The sequence below is a fragment of the Cervus elaphus genome, chromosome X (genome assembly GCF_910594005.1).
Source record: "Cervus elaphus chromosome X, mCerEla1.1, whole genome shotgun sequence".
NCBI lineage: Eukaryota > Metazoa > Chordata > Mammalia > Artiodactyla > Cervidae > Cervus > Cervus elaphus.
This window is the reverse complement of record NC_057848.1, coordinates 110697169-110722964: the sequence shown is the minus strand read 5'-3', so window position 1 is coordinate 110722964 and position 25796 is coordinate 110697169. Positions and strand designations below refer to the sequence as shown.

Below are 25796 nucleotides of genomic sequence, written 5' to 3'. Positions count from 1 at the left end.
TTTTTTCCTTTTTTCTTCTTTGTTTGGATTGCAGCATTCTGCTCTTCTGATGATGCGCTGTGACCCTGCAGTAGCGCAAAGGCTGCGCAGCGTTAATGCGCAATGCGTGCAAATGAGCCCCTGTGAACGGTTGACTAGATGAGTAATCTGATTGACTGGCTCCCTCAGTCCTATTCTGTAGCCTTTTTGGATAAAATTGGGTTTTAACATACCTCGAGTCCAACTAATCTCATTAAGAAAATATTCTCTATGGGCCTGTCTAGTAGATTAATGGATCTGGTTGGCCGTTTGCTGCGTCTAGGGGTGTTCTATGTAGCGCAGCAGTTCGCAGCGATTGCGCAGTGCGATGCTGTTAGGTTGCGCAAGCGATGTTTGCGCTCGCATTACAGGGACCTCAACCTAGGTGCAATCCTGTCATATGAGGTTTCAGCTTCAGTCCCCCTTGGAGACAAGGGCATTGCAAGGATGTGACTGACAGCTTGGCCTTATATCTGCCTTGGCAGAAAAATGTTTTCCTCCTCAACATAGTTTGATGTTAGTGAGGAACAATATTGTTTATTTAGAGCAGCATTTCCCAAAATGTGTTTTATAAGTATTATCATGAAATGTCCAATAAAAGAGGAATTCCATGATCAACTAAGTTTAGGGAACCCGCTGTATACTGTTAAAGGCTTAGGGAAGTCCTATAGTCAAGAAACCTATTTTCTGTTTTCTTAATTTATTTGATCATGAAATCTCTTTTTCCTGGTAATGACTATTAACACCTTGTAGAACACACTTTGGGAAACTTGGGTAGGGAGCATAGGTGGGGAGAATTTAGCCTTAAGTTGTACCTTCTCGATACCATTTGAAAACAGTAGCAGGAGCCCTTAGGTGTTGAGATAAGAGAAGTCTGGCATAGAGTCTTAAGGCAACTGACTTCCTGGTTAAGTCCCAGTGTAAGGGTTGGATATTGGTTGGCAGAACTGAACATGGTGGTTTGCACCTGGGTTCTGGTGGCGCAAGCGCAGGAGCAGCCAGCTGTGGCAGCGCATTAGTTTTGGCGCAAGCGAGCCTATGCTGCAGGGTCACTTTTGGCTGGTCAGAGAAGGAATAATGATATCACCTTCTTCCCCCTCCCCCAATCTTTTTTTTTTTCCCTTTACAAATTTTCCCCTTTCCCTTTACCTCCTTCCCCTCCCATCTTCTTTCATTAACCCCTCCTAAGGCATGTTATTTGAAAGCAATTGAGACGCAACCGAACTTTGCAGTAGCTTGGAGTAATCTTGGCTGTGTTTTTAATGCACAAGGGGAGATTTGGCTTGCAATTCATCACTTTGAAAAGGTTAGTCGTTAAATTAATAATTGGTATTTATGAAATACTTATGTATGCAGGGTGTTTCTACTAGAACTGAATAATAGTCCTTTACTTAAGTAGCCATGTAGTATCTTTCTTTCTCTGACAGTATTGTAGCATTTGCTGGATGGTATATGGCAGTTTCCAGTTTTGCATTGAAAATGTACTTTAGTAGTTAAAAATTGGTTTTTTAAACTGGCAACTTGAAAAGAAGCAGGGTTGTAAAAAAGCAGGGTTTCTTGGTGAAAAGACTGATTGCAGATCTGGGGCAGGAAATGTACAAAATTAATCTGGAGTGCCAGAGTCTGTCATAGCAGAAAGCAAGGAAATTTTGATATATTTTTGTCAAAAGTACTCAGGAGGAAACTGGAAGAGACTTCCACTCTCTAAAAATGGGCGTTGAGCATCAGTGGGAATAATAACTGAAATATTATTGAAACTTATCAAATACTTCAAATTCATGGGTTCATAATTATTCTAAGAAGAAATTCATGGGTCATCTTGAGAAAATAAGGACCAACTCATTATGAAAACTGGTTAAAAAATTGTCCTCTCCTGTGTGAACTGGACATCAGGGTAACCCAAGAGTTGATAGGAGAAAGTGTCTCTTTATACAAGTGTTCCAGTTAATAAATGAAGTAGGTAATTGATAGAATCTGAGTGTCACCAGTAATAAATTTAGGCATTTATCAGTGGCAAAAAAGAGACCCAACCAGACATTTTGTACCTTGTGATAGGAGTAAGTATTGATATGCCACCAGCAAAGTAGCCTTGCAAAAAGAGAAGAGAACCCAAATCTGATTAAGCTTGTAGTTCCACCAATTTATAGGAAATAACATGAGATGGAAGCATAAGCATGTTAAAGACGCCATGGGAGTGCAGTCAGCAAATTCAAACTGTGGGAAGCTATATAGAACAATGATCTGATCTCTTCAACAAATTGCAGGAATAAAAATGGAGATTTAAACTTTTAACTTAAAAGATTAAACTCACATGTTAATTGTATGGGTCTTATTTGGATCCTGAATCAAAGTTAATCAGAAATTCGACCACTGAATGGATACTTGATATTAAGGAATTGCTGTCATTTTTTAGGTATGATATTGGTATTGTGGTTATGCTAGGAAAAAATATTCCTGTATTGTCCCTGAAATATATTTTGAAATATTTTTGAGAACACTGAAAATTAGCTTCAAAACAATCTGGGAAGAGGGCAAGTTAGGCTGGAATATAGATTAAATATGAGTGAACATGATTTTTTAATTGTTGAATCTGGGTAACGGAGACTTGGGGGTTTGTTATAGTCCTCTGCTTTTGTATATATTTGAAATTTTCCATAATAAAAAGTTAGTGGGTGGACATCTATCACTATAGATAATCTAACTTAAGTGCAGCAAAGTTGCCATCTATGAAGAGGAAGTATTCTTAATGAATCTTAAATATATTCACAGTTACTTATTACCTTTACCTTTTCAGTGTTTCAGTTCAGGTTTCCACTTTTTACACTATAAGAGTACCTACTGGGTCTTCCCTGGTGGTCCAGTGGGTAAGACTTTGTGGTCCCAGTACAAGGGACCTAGGTTTGATTCCTGGTCAGGGAACTAGATTCCATGTGGCTCAACTAAATATCCTGCATGCTGCAGAAGATCAAAGATCCTGAGTGCTGCAACTAAGACCTGGTGCAGCCAGATAAGTTAAAAAGAAAGAGTACCTACTCTTGCTCAGTGGTTCTCTTTGGTTGCACATGAGGAGCTTGTAAAAGATATGGATGTCCTGGCCCCATTTTCGTTTTTTAAATTTTTATTTCATTTTACTTTTTGGCTGCACCCTAAGACATGTGGGATCTTGGTTCCCTGATCAGGGATTGAACTGTCTCCCTGCATTGGAAGGCAGAGTCTTAACCGCTAGACCTCTGTGAGAAGTCCCCCAGCCCCATTTTCAGAGAATCTGATTTAATTGCCCTGTGATAGAACTCAGGCACCATTTAGGAAGTGTTAGGCACTCCAGTCGTGTCCGACTCTTTGTGACCCCATGGGCTGTAGCCCCACCAGGCTCCTCTGTCCATGGAATTCTCCAGGCCAGAATACTGGAGTGGGTTGCCATTTCCTTCTCCAGGGGATCTTCCCGCCCCAGGGATTAAACCTTGGTCTCCCACATTGCAGGGAGACTTTTTACCAACCGAGCCACCGGGGAAGTCCTACCATTTAGAAGGTGAATTCTGATACACTGCCAGGGTTGAGAATTACTTCTGTGGATATATCTGCTCATATGTTAAGATAGCTTCAGAACTATTTGGATGAGGCCATTTAATGGTTAGCATCCCATTGTAGTAATGTATCTTACTGAGTATATGGCTCTAATTACATATGTTACTAATGTCTGAGTATACAGTAGTAGTTATTGAAGTATGTATTTCCTTTCTCAGAGTTTGCTGCTGCTTCCTGCCATTATTTTTTAGAAAAGCTAGGCTTCATTAGTTGAGAAAAAAATAGGGCCAGCTATTAGAAGTATTCAGCTCAATAAAATTGGAGCAGACTCAGTTTAAAATTTTTTCCTTCAGGACACATTTTACTCATATTACATGGGAAGTTATTTTGATAATATTGAGGTTTGTGAATAATGAATGTACTGAAATAAGTGGGTTTTAAAAATGAAAGAAATAATATTTAATTATACTAGAAAATATAATGGGAGATCTAAAATTATGTCAGAATTAAGAATTGTAATTGGGAAGTGAGTCTGAAATTCTAACTTGCTCTAAGTAACTATCTTGCAATTTTTAGGCTGTCACCCTTGACCCCAATTTTCTGGATGCTTATATCAATTTAGGAAATGTCTTGAAAGAGGCACGGATTTTTGACAGGTGAGAGAATGTTCCTTTTGGAGTCTGTTGTATCACCACTTCAGAGTTTGGACTGAAATTATTACAATGGTTCATTGAAATACACTCCTTTTCTATAGTGTTGCTTTCCCTGATCAGGTCTGCTGTGTTGCCTTTTATTATTGCCTGACTTTGCATTGTTGGCTTTTCACGAAGTCACTATCTGTCTCACTAGGAGTTTAGTTGAAATTTCCTTTATTGTAAAACTATTGAAATGGTTATCTTTTAGAAAAAATTATTCCTTCTGCATGGTTCAAAAAGTAAAATAAATCCTGAATTTTAACTTTGTGTTGTTTTCAAAGGAAAGCCTGTTTCTTACGTGGGTAAGAAAAGTTTTCAGTGTAAAAATACATTTTATAAAGGTGCAATATTGATTTTTGAGATTAAGTATAGTGTGGCATGAATTAATTGTAACAAAGCATCCACTAAAGGTTAGTTATATTGTGTGTGTGTTTTTTTATTTACAGAGCTGTGGCAGCTTACCTTCGTGCTCTAAGCTTGAGTCCAAATCATGCGGTGGTACACGGCAACCTGGCTTGTGTATACTATGAGCAAGGCCTGATAGATCTAGCAATAGACACCTACAGGCGAGCTATTGAACTGCAGCCGCATTTCCCTGATGCTTACTGCAACTTAGCCAATGCTCTCAAAGAGAAGGGCAGTGTAAGGATTTTTACTCACTTTTTCTGTGTTACCTGGTATGATTTTTTAAAAAGTCATTTTTTATGTATTGTCCTGTATTTATTGTCATTAAATATTGAAGCAGTAAATTGTTTTACTTTGGAGTTTTGGTTGAGAGGAAGAATAGCAAAAAATACCTGTTTCTGGAATACTATCAGCCACTAGGCTTAACTAAGCAATTGTTAGAATAATATCACTGGTGGTTCTTTAATTCCTCTGTATAGGGTTTGAATAGTTTGTTTTGTTTTTTAGGTTGCTGAAGCAGAAGATTGTTATAATACAGCTCTCCGACTGTGTCCCACCCATGCAGACTCTCTGAACAACCTAGCCAATATCAAACGGGAACAGGGAAACATTGAAGAGGCAGTTCGCTTGTATCGTAAAGCATTAGAAGTATGTTGAGGGTGGTGTGATTGGGTATTTTGTGTGACAGTAGAGGGAAGGCAATTAAATCTGCCATGTCATCTACCTCTTTTGTAAAAATAAATAGTGGTTGAATCATTCATTGAACCAATTAATTGAGTACCTAAGGTATGAGTGAGGTCCTGTGTAACATTCAAGAAAGTCCTTAACATTGAGTTTGTTATTTTATGTGTAGATAAGATCTGCATAAAAATTTAAACAGTAAGCGACAGTTCAAGAGGAGTTACCAGTAAGTATATAATTTCAGTGCCTGATGGCTATAATGTTGGTTGGTTAGATGTGGTAGCAATTTCAAAGAGAGAGATACTAGCGTTACCAGCATAAATTGAGGAGAGGTCTACCTCATTATGTTTTGAAACATGGAGAGGTATAAAATGAAGAGGTAGAATTTGAGCTGTTTGGCTTTGAAGAATGCATAGACTTGGAGAAGGTAGAGAGAAGTATAGGGATATAAAGGTGCTTAAGCCAAGTTCTTGTAAGTTATTATTGCTGTTTTAGCTATTTTTTTAAACCTCAGTTACCATTTTTAATATTCATAGGTCTTCCCAGAGTTTGCTGCTGCCCATTCAAATTTAGCAAGTGTATTACAGCAGCAGGGAAAACTGCAGGAAGCTCTGATGCATTATAAGGAGGCGATTCGGTAAGAGACTCCCAGCCTTATTTTTTCTTTAAAGGTTTTAAATGCTTGGTGTTTGGCACATTTGATATATGGCACTTTTAGTAACAGCAGACTAAATTAATACTACAGGGGTTAAAGGTTTTGGTACTAGCGAAGTAAAATCTTTGTCCTGTCCTTTAGAATCAGTCCTACCTTTGCTGATGCTTACTCTAATATGGGAAACACTCTAAAGGAGATGCAAGATGTTCAGGGAGCCTTGCAGTGTTATACTCGTGCCATTCAGATTAACCCTGCATTTGCAGATGCCCACAGTAATCTGGCTTCCATTCACAAGGTACTATTTTTTATATGTATTTTATTATAAAATGTGCATCTTAAATTATGTATTGTTTTTAATTTTAGGGAACATTTTAACCATCCCACTTTATTTACTTCCAGGATTCAGGGAATATTCCAGAAGCAATTGCTTCTTATCGCACTGCTCTGAAGCTTAAACCTGATTTTCCTGATGCTTACTGTAATTTGGCTCATTGCCTGCAGGTAAAGAATAACGGGCCAGTAACTGGTTTTCAGGGTGGTAATCTCTTTTTGTTATGTGCCATATTAATCCAAGCTTGGTTGGAGACAGTGTTCTCTAATGGGTTATCTGACATTACTTTAGGCCAAAGACAGAAAAAAATGTTAAGTCTTGGAATACGATTTTCTGGATAATATCTTCTTTTTGCCTTCTCTAGATTGTCTGTGACTGGACAGACTATGATGAGCGAATGAAGAAGTTGGTTAGCATTGTGGCTGACCAGTTAGAGAAGAATAGGTTGCCTTCTGTGCATCCTCATCATAGTATGCTATATCCTCTTTCTCATGGCTTCAGGAAAGCTATTGCTGAGAGGCATGGGAACCTCTGCTTGGATAAGGTGCAAGTCTTTTGTTTTAATCTTTTTGTTGTAAAGTAAGACATGGATACAAAAAACTGTGTGAATCAGATTGATGGCTTAGTGAGTTATCATAAGGTGAACATCACCCAAGTTGAGAAATGAAGCTTCGTGAGTGAGCCCAGAAGCTCCTTCCATTGTGTCCTGTCATATTTAGCTGCACCAGGTCTTAGTTGTGGCATGCAGGATCTTCAGTCTTCATTGTGGCATATGCAGTCTTTAGTTGCGGTATGCAGGATGTAGTTTCCTGACCAAGGATCAAACTCAGGCCCTTGCATTGAGAGCGTGGAGTCTTAGGCAGTGGACCACCAAGGAAGTCCCTGTCCTATCTTGATCATAATCCCTTCCATTCTATAAGGCAGAATCCTTAACTGAAATACTAGCGGTAGGCTGATGGTGTTTTCCTTTAATTTTAAAATCATAGTTTTTAATAATGTTGTATTTTATACTCACTTTTGAGAATTAGAGCACTACCTGATAAAAGGTGGGAATTTACTTAGCAGAATAGAGTGGAGTGCTAGGTCTAATTCTGTTTTTTGAAAATATTTCCCTACAGAATTTTCTTCTAAAATGTAGGGTTTGTCATACTCTGTCCACTTTGCTTCCTTCCTATAACTTTTAGACTTGCTTGGGCTATTTCATTGGCCTCAGAAACAGGTCACAGTATGAACCATATTATATAAGTTGCTAAGGTTGCATTGAACTGGCTATATGAATTAAAGAAGTATTCTGGGCACAAAACCACTCCCAATAGGTGTGCGTTGTGTTTTTAGTCAGTTTTCCTAGGTGAAAGTTTACATATAGACTCAACTTTACTAACAAGCCTTGAATTCCATTCTTAGATTAATGTCCTTCATAAACCACCATATGAGCATCCAAAAGACTTGAAGCTCAGTGATGGTCGACTGCGTGTAGGATACGTGAGTTCTGACTTTGGGAATCATCCTACTTCTCATCTTATGCAGTCTATTCCAGGCATGCACAATCCTGATAAATTTGAGGTAAGACTAGTGTTTCCCTAGAGCCGCTATTGTCACCATTACGTGTTAAGCCCAGTGTCTTTTTAGGAAAGATCTGAGCCAAGGTTATTAAATATATACTATGTGCTACCTTTCAGGTATTCTGTTATGCCTTGAGCCCAGATGATGGCACAAACTTCAGAGTGAAGGTGATGGCAGAAGCCAATCATTTCATTGATCTTTCTCAGGTAGGTGTAACTCTTATACTTCAGCTTTTTAATTTGAGCAAATAGTGAATAAAACTGTTGACGTCTAGCTTGTATTTTTCCTGACAAATATTTAACATCAGCTGTTTCATGCCTTTCCTGGAGAAGGGAATAGCAACCCACTCTAGTATTCTTGCCTGGAGAATACCATGGACAGAGGAGCCTGGTGGGTTTGCCCATGGGGTCGCAAAGAGTTGGAAACGACTGAGCGACTAACACACACGCACACGCGCACATGCATACTACATGCCTGTGGGCAGTTGCTTTGATCTTATTTCCTTGATTACTTACATTTATTACATTACATTTATAATCAGCATGGATTTTGCTGAGGTTGCAAATTAAATAGAAATATGATATATCTATGCTTGGACATAGAACTCCTCTGGGGATTGAGCTAGCACTTGTGACAGTAGATATTTAATATTACCTGAATAAGTTGAACAAAATGGTGGCTTGGAAGAACAACAAACAGGTCATTTAAAGGGCCTTTGCCTTTAAATCTTTATTTTCTATACTTGGCTCCGTTGCTGTTTTCTCTAGGAGCTAAAGTTTTATGATAAATTAAGACTGAAACCTGTGGGGGAATGTTGCTGAAGATATGGACTAGAGTTTTTTCTTACAGGCTTTTTTGGCCACTTTGGTGACTAACAGAGGTATGTATGGTATATCTAGTAATTCATATAGATGAATCATTGAAGTCCTAGTAGGAGAACTGCAAGACTCTTGTCATTTCATGAATAATTTGTACCCAACATCTTTTGCATTATAACTATTGCTTTGGACGTATACCTTACCATTTTTGGTGTAGGGTTGGACTCTTCTGTGACTAAGCAGCATACCACCCTCCATCTCTTGAGACCTTTCAGGATTCACTGCTTATTGACTGAAGTCTAAACTCTAAAAATATATATTTATCTTTTATATATATATATTAATTGAAGCATAGTTGACATACAATATTAGTTTCAGGTGTGTGTGCACACACTAAGTCGCTTTAGTTGTGTCCGACTCTTTGAACCCTATGGACTGTAGCCCACCAGGCTCCTCTGTCCATGGGATTCTCCAGGCAAGAATACTGGAGTGGGTTGTCATTCCCTTTTCCAGGGTATCTTTGCAACCCAGGGATCAAACTTTGCATCTCCTGCATTGGCAGGCGGGTTCTTGACCACTAGCGCCACCTGGGAAAATTTCAGGTGTACTACAGAGTTAATTGACATTTGCACATATTATGAAATCACCATGAAAAGTCTGGTAACTGTCTGTCTCCATACATAATACTACAGTATTATGACCATATTCCTCATGTCATATGTTATATCCCTGTGGCTTGTTTTATACCTGGAGGGGTTTTCTTTTTAGCAATCTTCATATATGTAAAACTTCATATATGAAGTCCAGACTCTTCAGAATGGCCTTCACAACCTTTCTGAGTTTAACTGCAACCTTGTTTGCCAGTGCTTTTCACCCACCATTAGCCTTCAGTTATACCCTATAGCAAACAGAAGTGATCTACCCATTTTTTTAAACCTATTTTTTTCACCTATTATGCCCCCCTCCCTCCTTTTCCTGTGGCAGCCACCCGTTTGTTGTCTGTATCTAGTCTGTTTTCGATTCCACATAAAAGTGAGATCATATGGTATTTCCCTTTGTCTGATTTATTTCACTTAACATAATACCCTCCAGGTCCATCATTCATGTTGTTGCAAATGGCAAGATTTCTTTTTTTTTTAAATGGCTGAGGACTATTCCATTGTGTATGTATACCATATCTTCTCTATCCATTCATCCCTTGACGGACACTTAGGTTACTTCCATGTCTTGACAGTTGTAAATAATGCATAAGTAATGCTGCAGTGAACATTGGTGTGCATGTATGAAGTCCAGACTCTTCAGAATGGCCTTCACAACCTTTCTGAGTTTGACTGCAACCTTGTTTGCCAGTACTTTTCACCCACCATTCAGTTCAGTTCAGTTGCTCAGTTGTGTCCAACTCTTTGCAACCCCATCAACCGCAGTACGCCAGGCCTCCATGTCCATCACCAACTCCCGGAGTCCACCCAAACCCATGTCCATTGTGTCGGTGATGCCATCCAACCATTTCATCCTCTGTCGTCCCCTTCTCCTCCTGCCCTCAATCTTTCCCACCATCAGGGTCTTTTCAAATGAGTTAGCTCTCCGCATCAGGTGGCCAAAGTATTGGAGTTTCAGCTTCAACATCAGTCCCTCCAATGAACACCCAGGACTGGTCTCCTTTAGGATGGACTGGTTGGATCTCCTTGCAGTCCAAGGGACTCTCAAGAGTCTTCTCCAACACCACAGTTCAAAAGCATCAATTCTTCTGTGCTCAGCTTTCTTTATAGTCCAATTCTCACATCCATACATGACCACTGGAAAAACCATAGCCTTGACTAGACGGACCTTTGTTGGCAAAGTAATGTCTCTGCTTTTTAATATGCTGTCTAGGTTGGTCATAATTTTCCTTCCAAGGAGCAAGCGTCTTTTAATTTCAGGCCTTCAGTTATACCCTATAGCAAACAGAAGTGATCTACCCACTTTTTTAAACCTACAGTGCACTTTACTCTGGTTCCTTATTCATACAGTTCTCTGTGAGATTGTAATTCTTCCAACTCCCTCAAACTCCTGTTCATCTTTGGACACCCATTACAAATACCATCTCTGCTATGAAGCCTAGTTCATACATTCAATGTAGAATTAAACTCTTCCTCCTTTGTATCCTGTTTCTGTGATACTGTGGGCCCATTTTAATGGCACTTAACCATATTTTTACTCTGCATTAATACATTCTTAATTTGTGTTCTTGTGTTTTTGCATCTGGGAATTTGAATAATGTTTAATACCATTAAGGCTAATTGAATCAGTCTGAGATCGTACATAATAAATTTTTATTTTTTTATTCTGTAGATTCCATGCAATGGAAAAGCAGCTGATCGCATCCATCAAGATGGTATACACATCCTTGTAAATATGAATGGTTATACCAAGGGTGCTCGAAATGAACTCTTTGCTCTCAGGCCAGCTCCTATTCAGGTAAAGGAAATAATAACAACATTCACTGTGTTTATTGGGCTAAGAAGACAGTGATATGTTTTCCCCCTCTGGTTAACTGTCCTTTGACACAATAGGATAGACGTGCCTAACTTATGAAAAAAGTGTAGTTCTTGAAAATGCATAGGGACAAAGAATTACAGGTAAGGACACAATGCCCACAGGTACATGTTTATGGAGACATGCAGTTTGTAGTTGATGTAAACAGTTGTTCTGTGTTATAAATTGGAAAAACAGTTTAACACTTGGAAGTTTAGTCTAAAATATTACTTGATTGCTCTTGGCTAAAGAAGTCCACCCTCGTTTGTTTACTTATTTAATTTTAGACCCTTTTGATGAAGGTTCTTAGTTTTTCATCTGATTTTTTTTTTCTTCTAGGCAATGTGGCTGGGGTATCCTGGGACTAGTGGCGCACTTTTCATGGATTATATCATCACTGATCAGGAAACTTCGCCTGCTGAAGTTGCTGAGCAATATTCTGAGAAGCTGGCTTATATGCCTCATACTTTCTTTATTGGTGATCATGCTAATATGTTCCCTCACCTGAAGGTAGGTAGAAAAACAGTGCTGTAGGGGAATTGCAAAGAACTGTAGTCATTTATTTCTTACTACTGTTCCTATGCATCCTAACAGATATGTCTGAAACTTTTTTTTTATTAGAAAAAAGCAGTTATCGATTTTAAGTCCAATGGGCACATTTATGACAATCGGATTGTGCTGAATGGCATCGACCTCAAAGCATTTCTTGATAGTCTACCAGATGTGAAAATTGTCAAGGTCAGAACCTGGTCAATATTGTAATTGAAATAAAGTTATCTGCATTTGGGATCTTTTCCCTAATGATGTATTTTGTGTGTAATTATTTCAAGATGAAATGTCCAGATGGAGGAGACAATGCGGACAGCAGTAATACAGCTCTTAATATGCCTGTCATTCCTATGAATACTATTGCAGAAGCAGTTATTGAAATGATTAACAGAGGACAAATTCAGATAACAATTAATGGATTCAGTATTAGCAATGGACTGGCGACTACCCAGGTAAGAAGAGAATAATAGAATGTACTATGTACCACCAAGTATACATTTATCTTTTTCAAATCTCATAACTCTAGGAGGTAAGCATCGTTACTCCTGTTTTATAGATGAGGAAATGAATTTGGGGGAAACTGGCATCTTATATAGGTTTGTTTGATTTTAAAAGTCGCTTGCGTTCAGCCAGCAGATTACTTAATGAGAGTCTTCTGTGTTAATACCTTGTTATTCCCTGCCTCTGTGGCTTTACTCTTATCAATGGTGAAATATCTGTAGACATCATACAGTTTCTTGCTTCTGTAACTCATCCTTTCCTCAATTAAATCTCACTCATCTTTAAGACTTTCAGTTCAGACAGCTCCTCCGACAATCTGTTTCTGTCCATATCTGTAACCTCTCCTCCCCTGCTCCATTGGTACCTGTATTCTCTGCTTCTGTAATATTTGGGATATATCTTTACATCCAGCACAACACATTCTAAGTCCTGGGTTTGAATGTATTTGCCACTGAATTGAATTACTTTAGAGCCTGTGTCTTAGCCTCCGTAATGTAGTATGTGCTAAGTAAATGTATATTGCTTGTGTACTTGAATAAGTGAATGTGTAGCTCTGTCAAGAGATCATAAGGCAAGGATCTTTGACCTCTTAGGAGTTAAAAGTTTTAGTGGTATAGCAATTTACACAAAGGGTGCTTGTAGTGAGTTCAGGTAAGGGAATTAATCACCCATAATGTGTATTGGGCTGAAAAGACAGTGGTGTGTCACTCCCCCCCCTTCTGGTTAACTGTCCTTTGAAACAATAGGGCAGACATGCTTGACTTAAGGGGAAAAAAAGTGTAATTCTTGAAGTGTACAAGGACAAAGAATTTTGAATGTAGAACACAATGCCCATTTGTATGAGACGTCCATCACACCTGGAATAGTTACATAACAATGTAAGGTAGTCCCCAGATGTGTGGGAATTGCAAGATAAGAGTATAATTATGTATATAGATGCTCAGAAATAGTGGTGAGGCGAGGCGCTCCTATAGAGATTGTTTGGTAATTGAAGTTTAGTCCTGAAAGGTGGATGTGATTTAGAAAAGGACATTTCATTCATGAAGAAAAAGAGTGAGAAGAAGCTTGCTGTTGGATGTATAGGATTTTGAAGAGAACTTTTGGCTAGAGTGAGATGTTTCATTGTGCAGTCCACCCCAAATTAAGATAGTGCCCTAACTTTTTTCCTTTAACATAATGCGTCACAAATATTTTCTCATTGTAGTTTAGTTATATGACTTTTAATGGTTATACCACTTTGCATCATAAGGATTCTTTATTGATTGAAAAATATTGGAGTATGTTGACTTTAAGTATAATCATCATATTCTTTTTCTTGTTGTAGATCAACAATAAGGCTGCCACTGGAGAAGAGGTTCCTCGTACCATTATTGTAACCACACGTTCTCAGTATGGGTTACCGGAAGATGCCATTGTGTACTGTAACTTTAATCAGTTATATAAAATTGACCCTTCCACTTTGCAGATGTGGGCAAATGTGAGTATGTGTAGATTCATTATTAATGTCTAGAGATTCTAGAAAAGATTCTGTATATAGGCCGTCTTGCTGAGGCTGCCTGCCCCTCTCCCACCCCCATTCAGGAACTATTGTGCTCATGTCTAATTTTCAAAAAAGCTGTAGATTTCAGCAGTTTTTTATTTTCTTTCATGTGTCTAAATATCACATTATGAACTTTGAAAATTTATGTGTTTAAAAGCAAACTTCTTCAGGTCAAATGGTAAATATTTTTGGTTTCTCAGTCCATACTGTCTGTCGTATCTACTCAGTTCTGCCATTGTAACAGGAAAACACCATACTTATGTAAATGAATGAGTGTAGGTATGTTCCAGTAAATTTTTATTTACAAAAGTGGGCAATACGTGAGATATGTCAGATTTGGCTTATAGGCTATATTTGCCAACTCATGGTCTAAGCTGATAGTAAAGCTGTTAATGTATATTCATCTGTGTTTAGTGTCATTCTTGCAGTATCATGGAGTTAAAACTAGGAAGGAATTGGTTTAAGCCATTATCTATCAGTCATTTTATCGTACCACTTCACGTAAGCAGGACCTCTGAAGGTTCTAAACTTATATCCACATCTGGTTTTTATTCCATAGAGCTAAAATGGAGATAATTCTTGGTTGACTTTTTTTCTGATCAATATCTGGATTTTTTGGTCTGTTTTCTTTTTTTAAAGGAAGAGAGAGAGTGGGGGAGAAGAGGAAGCAGATGAGTTCAGGTTTACTATCCCTTAGTCTTCACTTCCCCATTTCAAAAAACCTGAAAACCAAAAACATGTTCATAAGTTTGCAGTAAATTTATTTGGTAGCAAAACTGCCTGAAATGATGTTAAGCTATTTATGATTCTTTATTTTATTCCATTTAGTATGAATATTCCTACATCTTGATGGAAAGATATTAATGTTTGTTTATAGGAAGTTGCTGCTGAGCACATTATGCAATTTATACTTACTGTACTACTTTTAAAAAATCTGAAATACCCTAAATTCTGAAATCTGTTTTCATGACTTTCAGTGAAGGGATGGTTAACTTAATTAAATAGATGTAGATCTAAATCAGGTTGACAAACTGTGGCCTGTGGGCCAAATCCAGTCTGCTGCTTGTTCTTGTTTTGTTTGTTTGGTTTTTTGGTTTGTTTTTGGTCACAATGTGAGACATGCCAGATCTTAGTTCCCCAATCAGGGATCAAACCCACACCCCCTGTGGTGTAAGCACAGTCTTAACCGCTGGACTGCCAGGGAAGTCCTAACTGCTTGGTTTTTTTTTTTTTTTTTCCAACTGCTTGTTTTTATAAATAAAATTTTATTGACATAAAGCTATGACTGCTAATTTACATATTGTCTGTGGCTGCTTTCCAGTGATGAGGGCAGAATTGAATAGTTATGACAGAGTCCATGCTGGCATCAAAAGCAAAAATATTTGCTCTCTGGTCCTTTACAGAAAAAAAATCTGCCGACCCCTGATCTAGATTGGGCAAATAAAGTTTGGCAAGTGTGAGCTAACTTTGTTTGTTGTACCATGCTGGGGAATTTGAAACTTGAAATGGAAAATTCCTATCTTGTGGACAAAAACCACTCCTAGTATCAGTTCCCACAGGGCATGGCTGCCTCAGATTATTCCAATTAGTTACTTGTTTTGTGCTTCTGGCATCAGTCTCCTGTTTCTTTGAACTGTGTTTGGGGACAGCTAAGCAAAGCACTGTAACCCAGTTGATCTAATTCATCTATGTGAAAGAAGAACTTAAGTTCACAGTAGGCTGCTTCCTGGGTGAAAAGCATAGAATATAGTATATGGTAGAATTACTAGAAATTTATGGGAGCCTTTCTTGAGAAGGGCAGAGCTATTAATACTTGTTCTTGTTTTCCCTATTTTAGATTCTGAAGCGTGTTCCCAATAGTGTACTGTGGCTGTTACGTTTTCCAGCAGTAGGAGAACCTAATATTCAACAATATGCACAGAATATGGGACTTCCTCAGAACCGTATCATTTTTTCACCTGTTGCTCCTAAAGAGGAACATGTCCGGAGAGGCCAGCTGGCTGATGTCTGTCTAGACACTCCCCTTTGTAACGGGCACACCACAGGGATGGATGTTCTCTGGGCAGGGACACCCATGGTGACTATGCCAGGTGAGTTGCTTCCTTATTCTTTTTAAAATCTCCTTGGAATAAACACTTCCAGGTGAAATCATATGTACTAGAAGCAATATTTAGGGCAAAATAATAGAAAATGAGACTTGTTCAAGTCTGAACATGCCTCATCTGCATTGTATGGATATTTAAGCATAAATAACATTAATAACTGTGTGCTGTTTGCATTCTCAGATGTGCAATTATTATCTTTTTTACTGCAGGAGAGACTCTTGCTTCTCGAGTTGCGGCTTCCCAGCTCACTTGTTTAGGTTGTCTTGAGCTTATTGCTAAAAATAGACAAGAATATGAAGACATAGCTGTGAAGCTGGGGACTGATCTAGAATAGTAAGTAAACTTTTCCATGAAAAATTATTTGGTACAGTGAAGGAAATAAGGAAAATTTAGAGAGAATGTAGGTGTTATAAAGTGAAATCATAAAATAAGGGTAATATAAATTAAGTGAATTAGTTGTATGCTCTCTGGATGAGATAAGAACTTTTTATTTTTTATTTAATTTATTCATTTTGGCTGTGCTGCGAGGAGTGAGGGATCTTAGTTCTCCAACCAGGGATCAAACCTTGCCCCCTCCAGTGGAAGTGTGGAGTCTTAACCACTGGATTGCCAATATATAAAGACTGAAGAATATTTACATTTTAAATCCCTTAATAGGAAAGTAAACAAGGAAATGACAACTGACCAAAGTAGAAAAAGTTTCAGCCTCTGTCGTAGAAATAAATATTTATGTATTTATTTATTTTTTGGCTGTGCCATGCTGCTTGTGGGATCTTAGTTCCCTGGCCAGGAACTGAACCCATGCCCTTGGGCAGGGAAAGTGCAAAGGCCTAACCACTGAACTACGAGGGAATTCCCTAGCAGAAATAAAATAACATTGAGGTATACCCATTATTTGGCTATAAAGTGAAAGACTTTTAATATGATACCAATGATGAGGGAGCATTGAGGTCCTGGCCTTTTCATACATTGGTAGATAAATTTGTGCAATCTTTTTAAAGCTTTAAAAAAAGCTGAATCTTTGACCCTAATAATATCCTTATAATGATATTTGGGTACAACTTAAATGCTTAGATAAATGATGCTTTAGCCATACAATAAAACAGTGTATTACTTAAATGAGATTTTTCTTTGGGTATTACGGGTGATTTTTTGTTCCTGAGAAGTGGCATATTATGTAGAAGCTTAAAAAAGCACCCTCTTTGAGTTAGATTTCCTGGGTTTGAATCCAGGCTCTCATAATTTTTGTGACTTTGGACAAGTTAGTCTTTATGTGCCTCAGTTTTTCCATCTGCAAAATGGGGATGAATGATAGTACCTACCTTGCAGAGATGTGAGGATTTTAAAAAGGTGTTCCATGTGAAGCGCTTACAACAGTTCTTGGTACATAGTAAGCATTCAACAGATGTATGTTAAGCATTTATTTATTTTCAAAATTTTCTCCATTGAACATCATATACAGCTAAGAAAAATAAGTGAAAAATTTGAGACTGGGCATTAAATATGAAGCTTCATGTCCATCATCCCAGAGATAACTACAGTAAATAATTTAGTGTATTTTTTTTTTTTATGTTTTTGGAACTTAGCTGATTTCATATAAATAATGCTTTTCCCCAAGATTTTGTTGTGAAAAATTTCAGTTTTATAATAAACACATACTTATCACCTAGCTTCCACCACTAATATTCCTCTATACTTTTACCACATTTATTTCATCTGTTTTTTCTTTTTTTGTTGTTTTTTTTATTTTATTAGTTGGAGGCTAATTACTTTACCATCTGTTTATTTCTATACCCATTTAGTAATCCATCTTATTTGAAGTAAATTACAGACATCAGTGTTTTTACTTCAGAATGGACATCATTAAGATTTTAATATTTGTTTCTCTTTTCTTTTGAGGTAAAATTTAAATACAGTGGAATGCATAAATCTTTTTTTAAATTAATTTTGTTAATTGAAGTGTAGTTGATTTACAACATTGTGTTTCTGGTGTATAGCAGAATTGGTTCAGTTATACACACACACACACATTTTTCATTTTCTTTTCCATTATGGTTTATTATGGGATATTGAATATAGTTCCTTGTGCTATAAAGTAGGGCCTCGTTTATTTTATATATACTATATACATGTGTGTGTATGTATATGCTATGTATAGTATCTGCTAATCCCAAACTGGAATACACAAATCTGAAGTGAGTTTTGAGAAATACGTTTATAAGCCAAACCTCCAACAAGATACAGCATATTACCATCACTCCAGAAGGTTGCTTCACACCCCTTTTCAGTTGGTCCACCTCACCAGCCCTGAGATAACCACTGTTTTGAATTTTTTTCCACCATAGTTTATTTGGGGCTTACTAGGTGGCACTAGTGGTAAAGAACCTGCCTGAAATGCAGGAGATGTAAGAGATGCAGGTCTGATCCCTGGCTTGGGAAGATTCCCTGGAGGAGGAGGGCATGACAACTCATTCCAGTATCCTTGCCTGGAGAATTCTATGGACAGAGGAGCCTACAGTCCATGGGGTCGCAGAGTCGGACACGACTGAAGCAACTTAGCACGCACACATGCGTGCACATAATTTACTTAGTCTTACTAGAACCTCATAGAAATGGAATCATACATTATGTACTCTGAAGGCTTCTTTCATTCAGGATAACGTTTTGAGATTCATCCATGTTGTTGGCTGATATCAGTAACTCATTCCCTTTTATTGCTAAGTAATATTTCAGTATATGGATGCAGCACAGTTTAACCATTCTGCTGACATTCAGAATTTTATTTGGAAGATAACATTAATATGGTTATGGTTGGTTGGAGGCCAACGGATATGCATAGCATTTTACTAGTTCTGGCATGGCAAACAATAAATAACATTTTAATTAATTAAAAAACTTCAGGAGTATTCCAGCTTCTGGTTTTAAAGTAATAATTGTCTCTGTATAAGAATGGTTTCATGACAAATGATATATTTAGAACAAGAGTCAAGAGAGAATTCTTTCCTCTGTTACCAGAAGAATTGTTTTTTTTTTTTTTTCTGTTTCTGAACAGGTGATATTAGGAACACTTAAAAAAATTGATTTAGTTGGAGGATAATTACTTTACACTATTGTGATTTCTGCCATACAGTGACATGAATCAGCCATGGGTGCACATGTGTCCTCCCATCCTGAACCCCCCTCCCATCTCCCTTACCACCCCATCCCTCTGGGTTGTCCCAGAGCACCGGCTTTGAGTGCCCTGCTTCATGCATCAAACTTGCACTGGTCATCTATTTTACGTATGGTAATATACATATTTCAATTCCATTCTCTCAAATCATCTGACACTCACCTTCTCCCACATAGTGCAAAAGTCTCTTCTTTACATCTTTGTCTCTTCTGCTGCCTTGAATATAGGATTGTCATTACCATCTTTCTGAATTCCATATATATGTATTAATACACTGTATTGGAGTTTCTCTTTCTGACTTACTTCACTCTGTATAATAGGCTCCAGTTTCATCCACCTCATTAGAACTGACTCAAATACATTCTTTTTCATACCCGAGTAATATTCCATTGTGTATATGTACCACAACTTCCTAATCTGTTCACCTGCTGATGGACATCTAGGTTGTTTCCATGTGCTAGCTATTGTAAACAGTGATGCAATGAACATTGGGGTACATGTGTCTTTTTCAATTGTGGTTTTCTTGGTGTGTATGCCCAGCAGTAGGATTTCTGGGTCATATGGCAGTTCTAATTGCTGTTTTTTAAGGTATCTCCACACTGTTCTCCATAGTGGCTGTACTAGTTTGCCTTCCCACCAACAGTGTAAGAGGGTTCCCTTTTCTCCACCACGCTCTCCAGCATTTATTGTTTGTAGACTTTTTGATGGCAGCCATTCTGACCCACATGAAGTGATACCTCATTGTGGTTTTGATTTGCATTTCTCTAATAATGAGTGGTGTTGAGCACCTTTTCGTGTATTATTAGCCATCTGTATGTCTTCATTGGAGAAATGTCTGTTTAGTTCTTTGGCCCACTTTTTGATTGGGTTGTTCATTTTTCTGGTATTGAGCTTCATGAGCTACTTGTGTATTTTGGCAATTAATTCTTTGGCAGTTGTTTCATTTGCTATTATTTTCTCTCATTCTGAAGATGCCTTTTCACCTTGCTTACGGTTTCCATTGTTGTGCAAAAGCTTTTCAGTTTAATTAGGTCCCATACTGTTTGTTTTTGTTTTTATTTCCATTACTCTGGGAAGTGGGTCATAGAGGTTCTTGCTGTGACTTATGTCAGAGTGTTCTGCCTATGTTTTTCTCTAAGAATTGTAGTTTCTGGTCTTAAATTTAGACCTTTAATCCATTTTGAGCTTATTTTTGCATATGGTGTTAGAAAGTGTTCTAATTTCATTCTTTTACACATGGTTGACCAGTTTTCCCAGCACCACTTGATAAAAGAGATCGTCTTTTCTCCACTGTATATTTTTGCCTCCTTTGCCAAAGGTAAGGTGTCCATAGGTACATGGTTTTCTCTCTGGGCTTTCTGTTTTGTTCCATTGATCTAGATTTCTATCTTTATGCCAGTACCATACTGTCCTGATGACTGTAGTTTTGTAGTATAGTCTGAAGTCAGGAAGGTTGATTCCTCCGGTTCCATTCTTCTTTCCCAAGATTGCTTTGGCTATTCGAGGCTTTTTGTGTTTCCATACAAAATTAAATTATTTGTTCTAGTTTTGTGAAAAATACCATTGGTTGCTAGATAGGGATTGCATTGAATCTTTAGAGTGCTTTGAGTAGTATAATAATTTTCATGCTTTGAGTAGTATAATAATTTTCACTATATGGATTATTCCAATCCATGGATGTGGTATATTTCTCCATCTATTTGTGTCATCTTTGATTTCTTTCATCAGTGTTTTATAGTTTTCTGTATATAGGTCTTTTGTTTAGGAAAATTTATTCCTAAGTATTTTACTCTTTTCCTTGTAATGGAGAATGGGATTGTTTCCTTAATTTCTGTCTCTTTTTTCATATACATCGCAGTGTATGGGAATGCAAGGGATTTCTTTGTATTAATTTTATATCCTGCAACTTTACTTCATTGATTAACTCTAGTAGTTTTCTGGTGGTATCTTGAGGATTTTCTATGTAGAGGATCATGTCATCTGCAAACAGAATTTTACTTCTTTTCCAATCTGGATTCCTTTTATTTCTTTTCTTTGGTTGCTGTGGCTAGGACTTCCAAAACTAGGTTGAATAGTAGTGGTGAGAATGGGCACCCTTGTCTTGTTCCTAATTTTAGAGGAAATGCTTTTCATTTTTTTGCTGTTGAGAATAATGTTTGCTGTGGGTTTGTTGTATATGGCTTTTATTATGTTGAGGTATGTTCCTTCTATACCTGCTTTCTGAAGAGTTTTTATCATAAATGGGTGTTGAATTTTGTCAAAGGCTTTCTCTGCATCTGTTGAGATAATCATATGGTATTTATCTTTCAATTTGTTAATATGGTATATCACATTGATTGATTTGCAAATACTGAAGAATCCTTGCATCCCTGGAATAAAGCTGACTTGGTCATGATGTGTGATCTTTTTAATATGTTGTTGGATTCTGTTTGGTAGAATTTTGTTGAGTATTTTTGCATTTATGTTCATCAGTGATATTGGCCTGTAGTTTTCTTTTTTGTGGCATCTTTGTCTGGTTTTGTTAGATTAAGGTGATGGTAGCCTCATAGAATGAGTTTGGGGGTTTACCTTCCTCTGCAATTTTCTGGAAGAGTTTGAGTAGGATAGGTGTTAGCTCTTCTCTAAATTTTTGGTAGAATTTAGCTGTGAAGCCGTCTGGTCCTGGTCTTTTGATGGCTGGAATATTTCTGATTACAGTTTCAATTTCTGTGCTTGTGATGGGTCTCTTAAGATTTTCTATTTCTTCCTGGTTCAGTTTTGGAAAGTTGTACTTTTCTAAGAATTTGTCCATTTCTTCCAAGTTGTCCATTTTATTGGCATATAGTTGCTGATAGTAGTCATATGTAGCTTATGATCATAGTATGATCATATGATCATAGTAGCTTATGATCCTTTGTATTTCTGTGTTGTCTGTTGTGATTTCTCCATTTTCATTTCTGATTTTGTTGATTTGATTCTTCTCCCTTTTTTCCTTGATGAGTCTGGCTAATGGTTTGTCTATTTTATTTATCTTCTCAAAGAACCAGCTTTTAGTTTTGTTGATGTTTGCTATAGTCTCCTTCATTAATTTTTCACTTATTTCTTCTCTCATTTTTATGATTTCTTTCTTTATGCTAACTTTGGGGTTCTTTTCTTTTTCTAGTTGCTTTAGGTGTAAAGTTAGGTTGTTTATTTGATGTTTTTCTTCTTTCTTGAGGTAGACTTGTATTGCTATGAACCTCCCTCTTATGGATTTAACTGAATCCCATAGGTTTTTTGTTGTCATGTTTTCATTTTCATTTGTTTCTATGCATATTTTGATTACCTTTTTGATTTTTTCCATGATCTGTTGATTATTCAGAAGCATGTTGTTTAGTCTCCATATGTTTGTTTTTTATAGTTTTTTCCCCCTCTGTAGTTGGTATGTACATTGTGATCAGAAAAAAAAAGCTTGAGAAATTATTTCAATTTTTTAAAATTTGCCAAGGCTAGATTTTTGGCCCAGGATGTGATCTATCTTGGAGAATGTTCTATGTGCACTTGAGAAAAAGGTGAAATCTACTATTTTGGGTTGAAATACCCTGTAAATAGCGATTAGGTCTAACTGGTCCATTGTATAGTTTAAAGCTTGTGTTTCCTTGCTAATTTTCTGTTTGGTTGATCTATCCATAGGAGTGAGTGGGGTATTAAATTCCCCACTATTATTGGGAACACTTTTTTTTTTTATCTAAATAAACAACTCAGTTCATGTACAAGGGGAAAATTATAGCAGTAGACATTGCATTGTTCCCCTGGAGTGTTTTCCTATTTCATTAAAATATTCATAAAACGAATACTTCCATCTGTTTGTGCCTTAGCTATTGTGAATGGTGCTTCGGTGAGCATCTTTGCATGGCCAGATGTGTCTGCATCTCTGATTATTTCTTTTGAATAGATTTAAAAGGTTATTGATCATACAGTTATGAACATTTATGGTTCTAACAGACACATTGCTAAATTGCTTATTGAAAGAGTAAAGCAGTTTATATTCTAACCAGTAGTACATAGGAATAGGTATGTGTCATTGTTTTTATTTTAAAGGTAGAAATAAGATGAATGGGGAAAGCGTGGTATCTCTTGGATATACTTGTTTAGGAAAGAATTAAATTTTTTCACAGAATGTGGGGGTGAACTCCATTATAGGTGTTTAATATTTTGTTAGTCGTGACCTTTCACTTTTTAGCATTGAGGTAATGGGGGGCCAGTCAGAAGAGAAAATCTTATAAAAAAGTTTGGCCATGTAATTTACCACAGAGGTGTTTAGGTATTTATGCGAGCTAGTTCTGAGTTTCTGTTGTGATTTATAAACTTGGCTCCTTTTTATTATCCAGCCTGAAGAAAATTCGTGGCAAAGTCTGGAAGCAGAGAATATCTAGCCCTCTGTTCAACACCAAACAATACACAATGGAACTAGAGAGGCTGTATCTACAGATGTGGGAGCATTATGCAGCTGGCAACAAACCTGATCACATGATTAAGCCTGTTGAAGTCACTGAGTCTGCCTAAATAAAGACACCGTGTACACAAGAGAATTACCCCATACCTGAGCCTCAACCTTCTGGTGAAAGGGAACTAGATATGTACTTTTTACTTATCTGTATGGTATCATGTTGCAGATGGGTGACAAATAATGATAATACAATAGCACAGCCAGACTTGCTTCCTGCATGATAGGGAGAGACACTGGAGATGGAAAACTGCTATTCTACAAGGAGTCTCCATAGGATTTTGCAGCAACCAGGTGGTGCATAGGTCTGGAAGGTCTGATCTCCCTTGGTCTTCCATGGGATGGATAGTGTGGAGGGGAGAGAGAGATTGTCCAGCCGTTTTGTGATTCCATGGATTGATGAGTCTTCTGAATTAATTTTTTTCTTTATATTTTGGGTATTGGAGCTTTTAAAAATGTTTGGTTTCAGGTATTTTTATTCATGTGAAGTGTATATTATTCTCTTGAGATAAGGTTTTAAGCTAAAATTTTCCTTGTTTTAGTTTCTGAACTCTACGGATTAATGGGAACTTTGCTGGTGTAGTCTTTTTATAGGTTTTATAAACCACTTGAGCCTATATCAGTCATTTTAGTGTCTGACATAATGTCTGGAGCTATCAGTGCTTTGTTGGTTTAGATGATGACGATGACGATGATGATGATGACTTAATATTTTTCCTGGTCTGTTTCCTATTTCCTTCTTCCCCTCCCCCCACTTTAAAATTTCTCCTGTAACTTGGCTAACAAAACCAAGTCTGATTCAGAACCTCCCAGAGTGTTTCTCTTAAACATATCATCTGGTGCCAAATGAAAATTCTTAGGAGTGATTATTAATTATGAAGGGCACAGTTGTGGTACTGTCATTGATGATAATAATATAGGTTTTTTTGGCCTAGAGTCTTGACCTATTTCACCAGTGTTTTACCTTTGACTGTCCCTCTATGCTGCTTCCAAAAGTGATAATGTGTGATAATATTTTTACCTTCATTTCTGAAGTTTGTTTTTTTAAAGTGAGTCCTGTTCTTCCTATTTCTTTCAGCAGAAATGAAATCCCAGGTAAGTATTCAAATATTTGATCAGTAAGTCAGTTATCTCTGATACATTAAATCACTTTCATCAAAAAACATGTTATAGGAAAAAAGCTCTAAAGGACCAGATAATGTATATGAGTAATTATTTTTCAGACCTTCTAGGGTATCATGTATAATAACTGTCTTCTGGACTTGATCCTGAAGTCTTTTCGGACTCAGCCTCAGTAGTAGCAAACTGCACTGCTACTTGGTTTGGAGTACAAATTAGACTTTAGCCCTCCTGGAGCTTGAATTTTTTGGTATTAAAAAACCATAGGAATAAAATTATTGAATTTCAACAAAGGATCGAGAGCTTGAGGCTTAAATAAGCCAACATATGAATATGTTTTTGTCTTGCTGTACTGCACATATGCTATCCAGTAACAGGTAATATTTTGTCTGCTAGTAGTGTTCTAGATTATAATGTCTTTCCAAAGTGCTGAGGCAGTGCACCTATTTTGTAGTTGCAGCTGATGCCTGAATGTATCCTAGCTGACAAATTATTGATTAATAAGAACTTGAATTTCTGAAAGATTTATACTATTAACCAAAATCTGAGCAAAGAGTCTCAAGTGTAATTCTAACCAGAATTACATGTTAATGAACTTGTGTACCTTTTAACAATGTAAATCAAGGAACATCAGTTTAGGGATTTCTTAATTTATTTTTTATCTAATTAAGATACCAGTTAAAGGTTGCCAGCTTGGTTGCAGATAAATCGATGTTTGAAATTCACCAAACTACTTAATGTGGAATAGGATAATATACTTCCAGTGCCCTCAAGGCTGTGACCTTACAGCCATTTTACATAGCACATCATTCCTCCTATGGGGATGAACCTTTTCCTGGCACGAAAAGTAGCCGCTCTGGTTGAAGCTTTGCTTATTGTAACAGGCTTTTGTTTCCAGGTAACATGTCTGTGGAGGACTTATTTCTGAATAGAGATATAGATATTACTGGAAACTAATTGTTTTTTTTCTATTATACTCTGCTTTATCAAAGAAGTAAAACATTTAAATTGTGCTACAGAAATTCAGATGTTGTCTTGCGATCTTTAAACAATAAATGAATGATTTGCCCTTAATATGGCTGATGTATTTTGTGTTCTGTTAAGTTGAGCGTTGGATGGAATAATAGGTTCCTCCAGTGA

At 37.1% G+C, this 25796-nt stretch overlaps 1 protein-coding gene across 2 annotated transcripts in view; it reads left to right on the top strand.

The window, feature by feature from the left end:
- OGT (O-linked N-acetylglucosamine (GlcNAc) transferase) overlaps window positions 1-25730 on the top strand; it is a 41615-nt gene extending 15885 nt beyond the window's left edge. For both annotated transcript variants that reach the window (XM_043897813.1, XM_043897812.1), the window contains exons 5-22: window positions 1208-1324; window positions 4120-4199; window positions 4685-4880; window positions 5151-5291; window positions 5861-5961; window positions 6121-6274; window positions 6379-6480; window positions 6675-6854; window positions 7715-7873; window positions 7990-8079; window positions 11023-11148; window positions 11545-11715; window positions 11827-11943; window positions 12036-12206; window positions 13580-13732; window positions 15633-15885; window positions 16110-16233; window positions 23422-25730. In XM_043897813.1, coding sequence (XP_043753748.1) covers window positions 1208-1324; window positions 4120-4199; window positions 4685-4880; window positions 5151-5291; window positions 5861-5961; window positions 6121-6274; window positions 6379-6480; window positions 6675-6854; window positions 7715-7873; window positions 7990-8079; window positions 11023-11148; window positions 11545-11715; window positions 11827-11943; window positions 12036-12206; window positions 13580-13732; window positions 15633-15885; window positions 16110-16233; window positions 23422-23596 — 2610 coding nt within the window. In that variant the 3' untranslated portion in view covers window positions 23597-25730. The remainder of the gene's footprint in view (window positions 1-1207; window positions 1325-4119; window positions 4200-4684; window positions 4881-5150; window positions 5292-5860; window positions 5962-6120; window positions 6275-6378; window positions 6481-6674; window positions 6855-7714; window positions 7874-7989; window positions 8080-11022; window positions 11149-11544; window positions 11716-11826; window positions 11944-12035; window positions 12207-13579; window positions 13733-15632; window positions 15886-16109; window positions 16234-23421) is intronic.
- The last annotated feature ends 66 nt before the right edge of the window (window positions 25731-25796 follow it).